The sequence below is a fragment of the Emydura macquarii genome, unplaced genomic scaffold (genome assembly GCF_026122565.2).
Source record: "Emydura macquarii macquarii isolate MOO-44397 ecotype Brisbane River unplaced genomic scaffold, CSIRO-AGI_Emac_v2 contig_1263, whole genome shotgun sequence".
In the NCBI taxonomy this organism is placed as follows: domain Eukaryota; kingdom Metazoa; phylum Chordata; order Testudines; family Chelidae; genus Emydura; species Emydura macquarii.
In genome coordinates this window covers 1,815,156-1,832,670 of record NW_027131400.1, presented here as the reverse complement: position 1 = coordinate 1,832,670, position 17,515 = coordinate 1,815,156, and the positions used below count along the sequence as shown (strand labels likewise).

At 39.1% G+C, this 17,515-nt stretch overlaps 1 protein-coding gene across 1 annotated transcript in view; it reads right to left on the bottom strand.

Annotated features, from left to right (window-relative positions):
• TNS3 (tensin 3) overlaps nt 1-17,515 on the bottom strand; it is a 338,094-nt gene that overhangs the window by 67,431 nt on the left and 253,148 nt on the right. The window contains exons 20-22 of the mRNA XM_067550332.1: nt 1,313-1,485; nt 796-922; nt 615-698 (exon numbers count right to left, since the gene is read on the bottom strand). Coding sequence (XP_067406433.1) covers nt 615-698; nt 796-922; nt 1,313-1,485 — 384 coding nt within the window. The remainder of the gene's footprint in view (nt 1-614; nt 699-795; nt 923-1,312; nt 1,486-17,515) is intronic.

Sequence of the window (17,515 nt, the reverse complement as noted above, 5' to 3'; positions counted from 1 at the left end):
GGCATAGCCCTTCCCTGCTGTGCTCTTGAAATGACTCCAATGGTACAGGAGCTGTTTCCACCAGGTTTATATATGCAGGACTTTATAGTCAACAAAGGGGATTCTCTGCTGGTCATTTACAAACAGATCACACTGGAGAATCTGACCCTTTATCTTTTCCTATGCAATCATCTATTGCAAGCAACCAGGCAATATGAAAGACAATTAATTTAATGTCTAAATTATACCGCAAAAAAAACCCAAAACCCTGATAATAATATCCCTGAATTTGCTAGGATGCCATTTATCACACTTTGCTTCACTTGACAGATGGATGGTAATTATCGTGCTTTACTCACATGCACGCAATGCCTAAATAAGTTGTAAAAAACATATCCAAAAATCTGATAATACTATTGTGATAGACAGTAAATTCTCTATTATTGTGCAGGCAAAATGATGATTGTGCGTTATCAATGACTTGCTCTGGCACAGCACAGAGCTACTTAACGAGGGTGAACTTTACCTCTCTGCAGGTGACCTGCACAAGGCCACAGGCGGTGCACTGGGCCTTTGGGAATTTCTATACAGGGATGAGTTTCACCCTACATGAAAAACGGACGTATGGTTCTTACCGTGTCCAGTTCTGTATATCTCAGGTGGGCTACTGATTTGTTGGCCCGATGGACTCACTTGGCGGTAATGTGGGGGACTTTTCACTAGAACAGAAAGAAAAACAAACAACCCTTTTCTATAAATTTGAGATGCTAAAAGCAACACACTAGTGAAAAATAATGGATGCAGACATTTCCTCACCATATGGTGTCTCTGGTGACACTGGAAAAGCTGGGGTTGGTGGAACAGCTTCGTTCCCATTTTTGGTTGGTGAGAAGATTCCCCGGTCTACTTCGTCTAGGTTTTCCTGGTAACATGCCACACCCATCTAGAAGAGGCAAAAAGCAGCAAAATGAGTGCGTAAGAAACCTCATCGAGTCACTGCAGTACAGTGGGTCATTTTTCATCAGATTCTACAGGTTTCCATATCGTCTGATCTGTTTTTCCAATGGACAGATCTCAGCACACCAAAGACACTGGAACCCATGCAGAGAGAAAGAGAGAGGGATGTGCCATTCAATGTTAAAGTCTTTTTCTGTTCTGTTCTTCTTACATCCAGTGATTGTCAGGGATGGCACATCATGCCCAAAACCCCATAATATGATCAACTGTCCTTTATTAATTTGGGAACTTGTAGCCTGACTGTGCTCCTGAATTTGGAATTCTATGGTGGCCATTCTCTCATTAACCCCTTCTTGAATAATTCTCTCTTATTTACCTCTTTGGTCTCCCCTACAGCAATTAGTGATCCTGGATGTACAGCCTGGTCTATAGCAGTAGACTTCATCCAGCCACACCTGGTATATGATTGCTGCCCTGGAACATCATTATCATACTGTCCGAGACTTAACTTCCTTAATCTTCCCCCTGACGTATCATCTCCTGGTGAACCTGTTGAAGCAAATAAGTAATAAAACAATAAACAAACAGACAAAGATCTTAGTTTCATTAGGCCTGCTACGTGGTGCCATTCAAGTCATTTACCACAGTGTCTTGAACAACATTGATTGACAATCTTCAGTCACTCCTGAGGTTTCCCAGTTACTTGCCTATAACCATAGAGGAAGACGCTTGGTTAGATTCAGCCTGGCTGGTACAGGTTGCTACATATGTGCAGGTTGGGCAGTATTTCCATTGCTGCCTTTCCTAGACAGATTAAGCCAGACGAGGTGAGTTTTATCTGTGGATGGAATCCCACCAGTAGAGGCTGCTTAGTGTATCCAACGACAATGCCTTGTGGACATGCCCCATACCCATACTAACCAGGTTTTGGAGATGAAGTCATAGCTGCTGTCCAGTGCTGCAATCTCCCAGAGAGATAGACAGACAGACTTTTAGTCACCAGAGGCCCTGCTGACGCCAAGGGTGAATCTAGTGCACTACAGCTTTTATGATGCATATACAGTATTTGTACTGAAAATAATCACAATAGCAAGACTTTTATGTATGTAATAAAGAAAAGTCACGTTTTCCTGAAGATTGAGGAATGGAATATTGCAGAGTAAACCAAGACAGAAAAACAACAATCAGGGGAGGAGGGGAGTAGTATCTGTTTTAAAAACTATTCAAAAATATCATGGTTGGATGCTGTTCTATAATTAGCAGTCATATAGGTAGACCTCTATTCTAGAAATTTTCTGAAAGTGGCTATTGGATGCAATCCCTATTTCATCATTATTGTGGGAATTTAAGACACCAAAAGGAGTTTTTATTGATTAGTCAGCATAAAAAGAATAAATATATAATGCAGTACATGAGATACTACTGAGTGTTGCAGTTTAAATTGCATATGTTCCTACAAAGTCTAAACATGTCTCTTAAAATACTTCATAAAACATACCTGAATTTCTAAGGGAGCCTATTTTGATCATTTTCCATCATTTGAAATTAAGTTTCTCTGTGAAAGTTTCCAACTTTAATCTAATTGCTTGGGTTAAGAAAGAACTTCTAAAAGACAACCTAACCAGTGAGTAGCGCCAGCCTCACACTGGGATTTGATACAGTGCCTTACATTTAAATGAACAGTTGGATCTGGAATATGCATTCTCCATGTATTGAAGCCTAGAGAGAGCCAAACACTTTATGGACACATTCATTTTCTAGTCTGAAATTACTGAAATAACAAACGTCTGAGATCCAGCACACACAGCAGAAAAGTCTGAACTACAACATATCTTAACTTTCATTAGGGTAGCAAAGCGTGACCACAGTGCATCAATTAAAAATAAACTTGCCTGATATCACAAACAGACGTCTATAAAGGAAAAGAATATTTTACGCAACATTAAAACGTGGACTGGGCTCCCAGTGCAATACATAAGGAATTAAGAGTCAGATTCTACTTAGATGTACATGTGCAGCTCGGGCTGACTTCACTGGAAACTGGAGGCTGATAGTTGAAGGCAGAATGTCTCCCATAAATTATAGGGTGGGATTTGCAAAAGCAATCAACATTCCCCAAATCTGCTTCTAATGAAGTCAATGAAAGATTTACCATTGACTCCAGTCACAGTAATTAGGTCAATGCTGACCACCTTTGAAAAGTCCTACCCGTAAAGTGTAATTCCTAAAATTAGCAACCAGCCTTACCCAAAACCCTCTAACATACTCAGCATCATTTCATCCATATCTGAACCTAAAATTCTAGAACCAGCTTGCTCACATTTTAAAGACTCACATCACAGAAATAACATATCCATTAAATTCAAAATTTCAGACACAAACTCGCTGCCCTCCAGCTGGAATCCATGACTATAGAATTTCAGATAGAAAAGATTTTGAAAACCTCCCTCTACTATCCCAGTTTCCCCTTATGATTTACGCAAAGGCAGACGGTGCCCAATTCTCATTGACTTTCCAAGGCACCTAACTTCCCTTTGTGCCTTTGAAAATCTACAGCTTCACAGACAGGGAATTACAACCACCTTGCAGACTGCTATTTAGTGATGTGGAGTGCCCTCTGAAAAATCCCAAGTGTCCAAAAGTTTTACTGAAATCAGAGCGACCAATTGCTTAGGACCCCAAGCAACAATATATATATATATTGATATAAACGGAGACAAGTTAGGCATTTTGTCAGAATAATCTGCAGAGGTTGTGTAATAAAATCATACGTTATAAGACCACACAGAATATCTTGATTGGCAGAGACCCTGTGGATTTTTTGCCTTCCTCTGCAGCATGGGGCACAGGTCACTTGCTGATGGATTCTTTGGTGGATTCTCTGTACCTTGAAGTCTTTAAACCATTATTTGAGGACTTCAGTAACTCAATCATAGGTTAGGGGTCTATTATGGGAGTGGGTGAAGTTCTGTGGCCTGTGCTGTGTAGTTTAGACTAGACGAGCATAATGGTCCCTTATGACCTTAAAGTCTATGAGTCTATGAAGTCTACGAATATCCCATCACAGAAGTTACAAGCTCTTCTGACACACATCTTATCGGTCTTAACTTTCTGGCAAGGCCATGAGTTTAAAAAGACCAAAACCAAACAAACAAACAAAAATTGCAGTTGGGAACCCAGAGCTGTTCAGTGAAAACTACTGAAGAGGCCCATTTTAATTCTTTGCACTGTCCAAGTGTGTGCAGGACTGTGAAGGCTCTGAAACTGGATAAGTTAATTCCAGGGCTCCACCTTCCGGAGCCTGGGAAAATATTCTACAAGGAAATGTTTGCTACTTTTGATTAAAAGTGATTCAATGTGATGATTTATATTAACCAAATTTTATCGAAGTTAGACCAGAGGATGCAGAGGGACAAATGGAGAGAGGTGGAGAGTAGAATGAAATGAGAGCTGGCATGGATCTTGGCAAAGCCTCAAAGCTGAGGGCAAGGATCTTGAATTTAAGGATGAAAGAAAGGAAAAGCCATTGAAGGAATTTACAGGAGTAATGTGGTCAGAGCAGTGCAACAGGAAGATGTCCCATATTTAGCAGGATTATGAAGCTTTTCCAAAGCTGCCCCATTTAAGGCATCAGGCATTTTTTTATTTATGCTTATCTGTTTCCAAAAAAAATTGCATTCTTTGATTAACATGGTATAAACTGCTCTGAACCAAGAATTACTAGAATAACTTTTCCTTTGGTCACCTCATTTACTGTTTTTCCTTTATAGTTTGGTTTAAAATCTTGGCAGTGCTTCAGACCTATCCCAGGAGTATGTGTTTATTTTTGTGAGTGCATTTTGTATACGTTTGTTTTCCCCCCATTTAGATACAGATATTATTTTTCTTTGTAAAGAACAAATAATAGTGTTCTTCAGAACTGACACCAGACCAGTGCCAGATGATTATCATTTTTGCCAAGGATACTTCTAACAGTAAGATGGCTGGTGGTTAAAGGTTAATCTGTGGTATTTTAACTGGTTAGCTTTCCTGGAGCATTACCAAGTGGTATAATGACCATTAAAAAAAAAAACTATCTGCAAAGGCAGGTCAACAGCATTGCTTTACTTGATGCATTAATAGTTATCCTGGCTACCCTGTATTCAAGAACTGTATTTATTCCATAGTCTAAAATAGGTTTCTAATTAATCTCCACATATGTTAAATTCCTGTTTACTGCATGTACAATGGTCACCATTAAAAAGTCAACATTTACCTTCAGTTACCACAATGAGATAAGACATTGCCTGTTTCTTTTACTTTGATCCACCGGGTCTGTGGGCTAGCCCCAAAGACATTTCTGTGCAGGGGGTCAAGGAGGGCAATACTGTCTCCTTTCAGTGGACCACTTCAGGAGGACACACCTCAGGGAAGACCCTTGCAATTATTTTTCCCACTTAGGTTTTCTATGGGGAGCTGGAGGGAGACAATAATCAGGTCTATATTGTCCTCAGAGTTGGAAAGGAAATAATTGTGGATGACTTTTTATTAGTAATCACTGTAGCTGGCAGTGGTGTACAGGTCAGCAGCACATCAAGGTAGGGAAAATATAGTTCTGTCGAATGCCATCAACTTTTAAAAGTCTCCTCCAGTTTGTGAAAACCACTAACCAACAGCCAGACCCAAAGCCCAGCAAAATTAACAGGAGTCTTTCCATTAACTTCAGTGGGCTTAGTGCAACTGCATAAATTCATCTTCTTTGTTCTGAAATGGGAATTTTGGAATAAATCATTAAAAAGAACAAAGTTGGGTGGAAAAAAAACTAGGGCTGTCAATTAATCACAGCAAGAGTCCTATGGCACCTTAAAGACTAACAAATTTATTTGGGCATAAGCTTTCGTGGGCAGAAACCCACTTCGTGGGATGCAACAGTTAACTCAAGTGATTAACTCAAAAAAAATTAACTTGATTAAAAAATTAATCATGATTAATCGCACTGTTAAACAATAATAGAATACCTTATTATAAATATTTTTGGATGTTCTTCTACATTTTCAAATATGTTGATTTCCAGTATGACGACAGGTTCTGCTCAATAACTATCCAAAACAGTGCGGACTGACGCACGTTCATTTTCATCATCTGAATCAGATGCCACCAATAGAAGGATGATTTTCTTTTTTGGTGGTTTGGGTTCTGTAGTTTCTGCATCGGAGTGTTGCTCTTTTAAGACTTCTGACAGCATGTTCCACGCCGCATCCCTCTCACATTTTGGAAGGCACTTCAGATTCTCAAACCTTGGGTTGAGTGCTGTAGTTATCTTTAGAAATCTCACATTGCTACCTTCTTTGCGTTTTGTCAAATCTGCAGTGAAAGTGCTCTTAAATCAAACAACATGTGCTGAGTCGTCATCTGAGATTGCCATAACATGAAATATGTGGCAGAATGCAGGTAAAACCACAGAGCAGGAGACATACAATTGTCTCCCATGGAGTTCAGTCACATTTAATGAATTATTTTTTTAATGAGCACCATCAGCATGGAAGCACATCCTCTGAAATGGTGGCAAAAGCATGAAGGGGCATTTGAATGTTTAGCATGTAAAATGTCTGGCATGTAAATACTTGGCAACACGGGCTACAAAAGTGCAATGTGAATGCCTTTTCTTTCTTTCGGGTGACATTGTAAATAAGAAGCGGGCAGCATTATCTCCCATAAATGTAAATATACTTGTTTGTCTTAGTGATTGGCTAAATAAGAAGTAGGATGAAGTGGACTTGTAGGCTCTAAAGTTTTACATTTTTTTGTTTTTGAGTGCAGTTATATAACAAAATAAAATCTACATTTGTAAATTGCACTTTCTTGATAAAGAGATTGCACTACGGTACTTGTATGCGGTGAACTGAAAAATACTATTTCTTTTGTTTCTCTTTTTACAGTGCAAATATTTGTAATAAAACATAATATAAAGTGAGCACTGTACACTTGGTATTCTGTGTTGTAATTGAAATCAATATATTTGAAAATGTAAAAAGCATCGAAAAATATTTAAACAAATGATATTCTGTTATTGTTTACCAGTGCGATTAAAACTGTAATTAATCACAATATTTTTAATCTTGCGATTAATCGTGATTAATTTTTTTAATCGTTTCACAGTTCTAAAAAAACCAATTTTATTCATCTCTGCAGAGGGGTCTGTACCCCCCTTAGGTCCTATTTTGAGGGCTTACGTGGGATGTGAGTGGCATATAGGCCTTGTGTCACCACTCTACACAGGGGTAAATTTCCTTCTAGGACACTAAACAGTTTTGTTTTAATTTACATTACTAGGTATCACTTTTCCTTTTCTAAAAATTTTTTTACAATTTTTTAAAGGAAAGCTAATTACACTTAATAAAAGGTACTTTGAACATTTGTTTTCAATGGGGCAGTTGTATGTTTGGAACCCGGCCCCTCAGAAGCTAATCAATGGGATAACAATGTTTGAACATCCCTTATCTTTCACTTTCCCCAGGTTACCACTACAAATAAACAACAATAATTCTTAGCCGTTTTATAACATTTACTAATCTGCAGGCCTCGTGGATTAGGAGCCCATTGTGCTATCTTCCGATTCAGCACCTCTAATCAGATGCCAAATTTTCCCTCCCACTTGTGTAGGCATATGCTGCATAGACACAGACAAACAGAGACACACATACTCTGTAGTTTTCCAGTTAAGGACCTATATTTAAATTAAATCATTGCTTATAAAATATATATATATACGAAAATAAAAATGCCACCAAGCTCTTTTTTCAGTTGTCTTTAATTTATTATTTATTTTTACAAATTACAATAGGGAGGTGAAACCGAGTGTGTTTTCTTTTTCCTTGTTTTCCTTGATAAATTCTTACAGGGGTTACTGGGCAGGAAGAAGGCAATTCAGAATCTTTCTACTAAGTTATAAAATCTTTTAGTGGACACCACTGTGGAATGAACCTACAGGTCAAAGTAAACACACAGAAATAATGTAGGAAACTCCCTTATAATCCTGCTTTTCTATCCAGTCACAAACAAACAATCACAAATCAAGTTTTTATAGTATAGATTAATTTTTTTTATTTATACTTCGGCATTAAAGTTGCCAACGTTCTTTAAATTTACAGTTGTCTCAAGGAAACAGAGGTGTATTTAGTTCAAGGTTTTAAACACTGCCATAATTTTTAAGTGTTCCTATGTCACATTATTTGGCATATGTGGCTTATGGATTTAACAAATGTATGTTTAGAGTGGTTTCTTCATTAGCACCTTTCAGCCTGTGTTTTGGTCAGCTGTAGCACTTTAAGTCTCTCTTGACACAGCAAAATATCATTGATGATAAAAAATTACAGGCTTAAACTAGAATTGACAAGGCCAAGAAAAATCAACATTAGTGCTTTTGCACAGATAGAAAAGACCTTCTCTCCTGACACCGTAACTCACTGCCTAAATGAAATTCCTGAATGGTGTAAACCGATTCTAATGCACTTAGGTTTCCAATGGAGACTTACTTCCAGTACTTCCTCCCTCACAGCTATTGTGCATGGCAATTTTTGGTTCAAATGCCTTTTTTAAGTATGTGGTGCTATCTGTGGAGCTGATCTGAAATATAGCATGACTTGTAATACATAAGAGACTTGGTGGTGTTTGCATATAAAGGTTCATTTAATTGAGAAATCCAAATATTATTAAGAACATGCTCTGCTTTACAAGTAAGTGCCTATTTATACATTTTTGTCTAATCCACCTAAATGCAGTTCCCAGTGTAATAATTCTGCTGATGAATAATATGACATATTTATTCTCCAAAGAGACTTAAGTCTCATGTTGCTAAATGACAAATACCATGTTTTCACCATATTAAAAGCATTGAGCCTAAAGATATGGAAACACAGTGAAATGATCCAGAGGGGTAGCCATGTTAGTTTGTATACAGCAAAAACGAGAGTTCTGTAGCACTTTAAAGACTAACAAATTTAATTTCAGGAGGCATAAGCTTTCGTGAACTTCAGCTCACTTCCTCAGATGCAGTTGGTAGAAATAATACAGCAAATAGGTAACATATATAGGAGGCAACATATACATATCCAAGGACTATCACTACGCAAAAGGATAAATGGACACAAATCAGACATAAAAAATAATAACATCCATAAACCAGTCGGAGAACACTTCAATCTCCCAGGGCACTCTGTCGCTGACCTGAAAGTTGCTGTACTTCTCAAAAAAAACTTCAAAAACAGACTTCAAAGAGAAACTGTTGAGTTAGAAATTATCTGCAAACTTGACACATTCAAACTGGGTTTAAACAGGGATTTGGAATGGCTATCTCATAACAAGAAGTAATTTGCTCTGATCACCCATTCTCACCTCCTACTCAATGGTTGTCATTAGGCCTCAAGTACCTGGCTTTTATCCACCTACCCCATTGTTATCTATGCCCTTGGATGTGTATATGTTGCCTCCTATATATGTTACCTATTTGCTGTATCATTTCTACCAACTGCATCTGAGGAAGTGAGCTGAAGCTCACGAAAGCTTATGCCTGCTGAAATTAAATTTGTTAGTCTTTAAAGTGCTACAGAACTCTCATAGTGAAATGAAAATGCCATGGTCTTAGCCTTACACTTCAGAACTTTAGTCAATCTGTGTAAAGTTATTTTCCTTAATAATCTTACCTTCCACTCACTGAAAGGAAATAATCCATGGAAAGATCACCGTATGCCTATTATTGCTATTATATGAGGACAACTGACAACTCTCCAACACCACCTTCTATAAAGAATTCAAAGAAGACCCCCACATCACAATTTCCTGAGGAATTTAAGGATATCATCAAATCCTTCACAAACAACTCCAAGAGAAACTATATAAAATCATCTCTCAAAGACCCACCAGTGGGATCTTATACATGCTTCCTAAAATAAACAAATAAGGGAACCTAGACAGATCCATCATATCTGGCCATGACACTCTTAATGAAGGAATATCAGGACTCATAGAAATCATTCTCAAACCAATCACCACACAAATGGCCAGCTTCCTTCAGGACACAGTCAAATTCCTCCACAAACTTCACACCATTAACAACTTCCCTCAGAACACCATCCTTGCCACCATGGTTTTCACTTCCCTATATACCAGCATACCTCACAATGATGATATAGCAGCTTGCCTCAAATATTTATAAGACAATGGACAACCCTCAGATATCCACCTCAAACACATCACCAACTCATCAATTTCATCCTCACCAATAAACATTTTACATTCAACAACAAACCACTTTGTCCCTGGATATTAGGATGGCTCCCCAATATGACATCCTTTTCATGGGCCATCTTGAAGAAAAATTTCTGGATAAATGCACCATGAAACGAATGATATACCTGAGATACATCAATGATATTTTCATCCCCTGGACAGACAACTTAAACTTTATTTCCACCACAACTTCAACAACCATCACCAGTCCATTAAACTCTCTCTGGAATACTCCCACACTAGCATCAACTTCCTGGACACCATGGTCAGCTTCAGCAATGGAATCCTACAGACAATCATATACAAGAAACCCAAGGATCACCACACATACCTTCATAGATCTAGTAACTACCTCAAACACACCAAGAAATTTGTTATTTATAGCCAGATACTCAGCTATCACAGAATATGCTCTGAGGAGAAAGTTAGGTATATACAGCTTAATACACTCAGAATTGCCTTCACCAGCTAGGACACTCTACCAGAGAAACAGATCACACCATGGAACGGGCCACCCAAATACCCAAGAGAACCTGCTTCAATACAGAAATAAAACCTCTCCAACTGCACATTGCTAGTTGACACCTACCACCCCACACTGGAACCCATACGGGATATCATCAAACAACTACAACCCATACTCAATGGGGATCCCATCCTGAAATAATTTTTTGCTGCACCCCCTTTTCTGTCATTTAACCCCCATCCCAACCAATCTCCCCCAAACTCATCACCAGAAGCAAGCTCCCTACAGACCAGGACACACAAACTCAAAACAGCACCAGAACAACAGATGCAAAACCTGCAGACGTCTCCACTGCCACAATGATCAACAACCCCACAACAGACTTTTCAAGATCCATGTATCCTACATACGCCTATCACAACATGTGGTGTATCTTTTCCAGTGTACTAAATGGCCCAATAAGAACTATGTGGGTAAAATCAGACAATTACTACACTCTCAAATGAACTCACACAGAAAAATGATAAAAAGACACAAAACACCACATCACCTGTGGATGAAAACTTTTCACAAAGCAATTGCTCTATATCTGACTTCTCAGCCGTCAACCTCAAAGGAATCCTGCACTACACTTACAAAAGACAAGTCTGGGAGCTTAAATTCATAACTTTGCTAGATATTAAAAAACATGAACTGAACACAGACACTGGATATATGGTTTATTACAAGTTTGTAACCCAATAACAACCCTCCTACTCCACCCTTAAGTTGCCTTCACCCCAATGAGTGGAGGCATGTTAACAGGCCCCTTCATCTTGAATGGTCCCTTAAAATATGTGTTAACTCCTTATGCTAAACAATCTGTTCCACCTTGTATTAGGTGTGACACTCTGAGTACATTTTCCAGACCTGAAGAAGAGCTCTGTGTAAACTTGAAAGCTTGTCTCTCTCACCAACAGAAGTTGGTCCAGTAAAAGATATTACCTCACACACCTTCTCTCTCTAATAGTGCTATTAGCATTAAAAAAAACCAAAAAACCACACCTACAAACTCTACATGGCATATTCTAGAACAGTGTTTCTCAATTGGTGTTCCGTGGAACCCTGGGGTTCCGTGGGAACACTGTTAGGGTTCCGCGAGCAGCTGTTCTCTGCGCCGCTGAAAAAAGGGAAGATGTCCCGGATTTTTCGGCGGAGGGTATCGAGTGTAAGTGTAATTTAATTTATATTTAATAGAGAAACGCTGACCTAGTTGTTTGTATATAATTTGCTTATTTCGACATTTTTTTTGGCCCCATATGTAAAAATACTGTTAAGAGTTTGGGGGGTTCCGCAATTATTTATCGAGTTCAAAAGGGTTCCGTGGCCAAATTTAATTGAGAAACACTGTTCTAGAAGTGACGGAGAGTTTTGAAATCCTCTTTACAGAGTATCAGAGGGGTATCTGTGTTACTCTGTTTTCAGCAAAACAACAAGAGTTCTGTGGCACCTTAAAGACTAACAAATTTATCTGGGCATAAGCTTTCATGGGCAGAAACCCACTTCGTCAGATGCAAACCACTTAAGTTAAGTTGCTGAAGTTGTGGTGGAAATCTATGAGGAAGTTTAAGTTGTCTGTCCAGGGGATGAAAATATCATTGATGTATCTCAGGCATATCATTCGCTTCATGGTGCATTTATCCAGAAATTCTTCTTCAAGATGGCCCATGAAAAGGAAGTCATATTGGGAGCCATCCTAATATGCAGGGACAAAGTGGTTTGCATCTGACTTATGCCCAAATAAATTTGTTAGTCTTTAATGTGCCACAGAACTCTCGTTGTTTTACAGAGTATGATTTTCAAACAATTTTTTAAAAGGTCTGTACATTTTAAGAGCCTGATCCAAAGCTCAGTTAAGTGAATGGTAGAGTTACCATTGACCTGGATAGGTTTTGGATCAGCTCTAAGAACGCGTAATGCTTTTAATCTCATCAACAAAGGGATTTTTACCCTTAAAAAAAAAAAATAATATAAACCAGGCACAGCTTAGAGACAAATAACCTGGATATAAATTTTTAAATTTCTCTAATAGAAAGAAAGCATGCGCAAAAAAAAAAAAGGCTCCTTCAAGCCTCAGAATAAGATTAATAAAAGCCAGCATGTTAGGCAGCACCTTGTCTAAACTAGCCTATGGGAGATGTCGAGTTGAGGGGTGTGTGCTAAGCACCGCCTCTGTATTCCGCTGGGGCAGAGTGTTCGTATGAGAGATCTCAGTGGCGGGAGAAAACAACCAGACAAATATTCAAGCACAGTTTTTATTAAAGCAAAACATAAAACAACGTTACAAATTAACTTCCTCATTGAAATAAAAGGATTACAAATCAGCACAAATATCACATAGGAGCCAGAGCACTATTACCCAAGCAGCAAAGATCCCAAAAAGTATACAACCCGCTATGAGAAAGACCGGACACTCCATTCTAGACTAAAGGGAAATGCTCACAAGTACAATTATTATTCTTATCTGAGCAACGACAACATTTAGCAATTACGAGAGAGAGAAGTAGACCTGCCAGAAGCACACCCACCGCGATGACCACCTGCAGGCCCATAAGCAATACTAGTATTAACGTGTAAACATTTATCAGCAATGTTGAGAGAAGGAAGAAGAGTAATAGTATTTGCTAGAGAGCCAGAGTACAGCAGACCACGCTACTAAGAAAGCACAAATGGTACCTACTACCAAGATTGCATGAGTCCCTAGCTGTATAGCAATAATTGGTCGCAAAGACTCAGGGTTGCATTTCATAGGAGAAGGATCCCTCAGGTATCCTAAGCGGGGAAGAGGGCGCTTACCCATACGAAGGCGAGGAGACCCATTGTTCACCTTGCAAAGCGAGTGGCGACCAGGGAATCGACCTATCCGAGGCATCCGATAGCGCCTTGCTGGATCCAAGGAGAGTCTCCCAGGGCGGTGTCCGGGGGGTCCCTTTTATACCCCTTAATCCCTGCTCCCAACAATGGGCTCTGCCAGGCAAGAGCTGACATATATCTCAATCCACTTGGGGATTGGGCCTTAATCTTGTTTTTCATTAATCTGTTGGTTGTTAGTTAGGGGCTTTTTGCAATAGGGTGACGTTAGTTGTTTATCACTAAAACTACCACTTTTATTGCTGAACTCATTAATTTTATTGCTGAATATAATACTTTATTGCTAAAGTGGCTAATTTCTTGCTGATTCAGTTGACTTCTAGATTCATCTCAAGGGTATTTCCAGACTTGGGAATCGTTCCTCTTATCTTAGGGGCTTTCCAGACAAGTCTGGTTCTTGAGAGGCCTAACTCTTGCTAAAAAGCCTGTTGCTATTGTCTAGGGCCTAGCTCTCACCACGCTACGCTGACCCCACGTTACAATAATCTTGCACGCTCTAACAGCTTCCTCAGAGGTAGTCACCTTAAAGCCAGGATTCAGAGAGGTGCCTCTCTCTCTGGCCCAATGCTGAAGCTGTTCCTCTGTGGATAAATTAGCGAAAGGATCATTGAGCCAGAGAGAGCAAGACAGGGCAAACATGAGAATGGTTCTGTAGGCTGGTGGTTAGAGCATTCACTTGGACAGTAGAAAACCCAGGATCCAGTCCCAGTGCTCCAATTTTTAAAAAAAGCATTTATCCACAGTGCAACAGCATCAACAGGGGAGACTGAAGGAACCCTACAGCAGCATATTCCACAGCCCAGTGGTAAGGGCACTCACCTGAAAGGTGGCAGATCCATGTTCAAATTTCTTCTCCCCCTCAGGCAGAGAGGGGACTTGTGCAGGTGCTGGCCTACAACCCAGGTAAGTATCCTAGCTACTGCTACTCTCTGCTGACCCTGGCCCTTCAGAACAGCTTAAGAAAAATTCCTGGGCCCTCAAAGTCAAAATTTGAGTGAACAAAAACTTGTAAAACCTGAACACTGGCTTTTTCAAAACCCTGGGGATCTTTCAGGGAAAATCAGTAAATACCAAAAACTAAGGGCCTTAAACATGGGCAAGGGTATCAGAATCTGATCCCAAGTATTTTGCTAAGTAATGCACCCTTCCGTTTACCACTATTCATTTGTCTGTATCTTTCATCTGATGATCTCAAATTCTTACAACAGCTCTGTGATGTATTCACCACATCACCTTTTATTATTCTCATTTTACAGATGGATAAACTGAGGCATGGATGGGTTAAACACTTGTCAAGGTGTCACACAGCAAGTCAATGGCAGAGTCAGAAATAGAAGCCCTGGCTCCCAGTCCTTTGCTCTAATTATTAAATCATAGCTAGCATTCTATACACCTGAAAGATTCCCATATAAAATCTTTCCCTTCTACCATACTTGCACAAAACAGCTTAATCCAATCATGCAACATTTATTTTGAATTTTTACATATTTTCTTCCATAATTTAATATCTTAGTACACCTATTCATGAAATGCCTGTGAAACTGTGTATGCTTGATATAGCTTAAATTAAGAGAAAACCACTTTTTCACAAAAGGGGCTGCAATCACACCCACACCTATCCAGAAAGGTAGCAAGACAGAGAACACACCAAACTTGTGGTACAGAGGGAAGGACTGTAGACTAAATATCAAGGGATTCCAGAATCTGTGTTAGTGAAAAAAAGCCTTTTGTTAGTGAAACAAAACCAGGCTCTGTGCATTACATATTTGAAAAGAGTCCAGACTGACACAGATGTACTGTAAACCTGATTTTTAAAGGAGTCACAATTGCCTTTTCTTAATTTTGGGTACAAAGCAGTTCTTCAGTGCTTTCCTTCTACTTTTTAAATTGGAAAACTGGATTCCCATTACAGAGGAACAAAATAAGAAAGCTGTATCAGATGTATGAAAAAGAAATTAAATTGGTTAAACTGACTCTGCTCTGTTTCCGTAGCCAAAATTTGGAGATTTAAATTGCATTTTCTAGCACATAATTACTTTATCCTACAATTCATTTCAGGGTCCATGTAATTTATCTTATAATGATCAGCTGCTAGAAAAAGCTAGGTATTTTAGTATTTAAGCTGTGATATATACAACATACCGTATTTACTAGATGTTCTCCTTTTGCTTAACAGAAAGTTATACCTACTGTTTGAAATGCAGAGATGACCTCATAAAGCAGTTCCATCTTTCAGGTCTGGTCTTTAGCCAACAGTAGATCAGTTTTTACAGTGCAAATGACATTAGAAGTATAAAATCAGTCAGAACTGAATTTACAGAACAACCATCAAGGCAAAACTTGCCCTTCCAAACTGCAAGAGCTAACACATTTATTCCCAATAGTACGTCTAAAAAGAAGGCAGCTTTACATCATTCTCAATCCTTAATGAAAAAACCTAATGGATTGCAATGTTAGAAACATATATAGATGGTCTGTGCTATATGCCAATATGTGCGGGGTGTTAGCACCTCATTATGTGCTGTGGCTTGGTAGAAAGGTATTTTTGTGTAATTTTAAAATAAATAGCGAGGTGAACAAAGCCTATGTACATGTGGTGTTGGTTTATTCTATATGAAAAGAATAAATATATAAAGTCAGTCCATGGTCCCAGGCAGAAATGGGAGGTAACTGATCACTTATTTGGACAAGATACTCTTTCAGCACATGTGCTGAACCTGCCTGCTATATCGGACCAATGAGTGAAGGGTTAAATTATTAAAATGTTAAGGTGGTAGATAGATTTTTGGAGCTTAAATATAGCAAACCAGAATTAATAAAAATTAAAAGTGATAACTCCTTTCCGATGGAGCTTGGGAAGCCTTGCCCATTATTTTAAAAGGGGTTCAGTCAGTAAATTACTTTCATTCTCAAGCAGTATTCCAAAAACAAGTCTCTTTGGACATTTGAAGTAATTTTTACACGGTCCTTTCACCACAGACAATGGTAACATCTAACAATTAAATATTTTGAGGACGTGGGGGCAATAATGAAAGAAATGAAAATGTATCTTGACATCTGTTTGACTACAATCAAGTAACAGAACTTTTCATATGAGGTAGTATACCAAAAAACATAAATATCAGTTTACCATGTGCTCAGAAGTTCAAAGGCACACTCTCATTTCGGACGAGACACTCGCCCCTATTCTCACACTGATGTGCCGAGTAAAAGGGCTGAAACAGCATAATGGGCCCTGAATTCTCTTGGCACAGGAAGCATGGAAGACAGCCATGTGGCTGCCTTCTGAGGCCCTACTCACAAACCCCGGCATAGACAGATGATGTGGGCAGGAAAAGCACGTTAGAGGGCAAGGCTGCAGCATGTAGTACTGCAGTAACTCCAGGTTGTGCTGCTGTCCCCCATAGGGCTATTCACAAAGGATGCCATAATTTAGGCCCACAGAACAGTCTAAATTATGCTAGGGCCACTGCCAGACTTTAGGGAGGGGAGAGTCAGTCTAACCCAAAGGCTTTTACTATAGGTAAGGACATTGTTTAACTGGAATTCTCTGTTTCTCTGCTTTCTGTCAGGTGTATCTGGGGTCACAGGAGGAGATGGATGAATATTTGACTGTCTTTGGTTAATTCTCCCCAACCCTCCAATTTATTAATAATTGAACCAAAGAGCAATGAAATCTCCCATTGAACCCTTTTGACTCCTGAATTCCCGTGTTTTCTGGGGCAAATTTGAAGATTCCTTCAAATGATCTTTGTTGCTCATTATGTCGGTGTGTTCAGACTCTTTGGCTGGGTGTTGCCAGAGTTTTTTTGACTCCCTTGTTTCAAGCAGGATACTGGGAAGAAAGGACAACGTTCTTCACAGTGCAGCCTCTAGTGTTGAATTCAACACCTGGGAACTGGAGGGGGAAAAAACTGCCATGGCTGCAGGTCATAA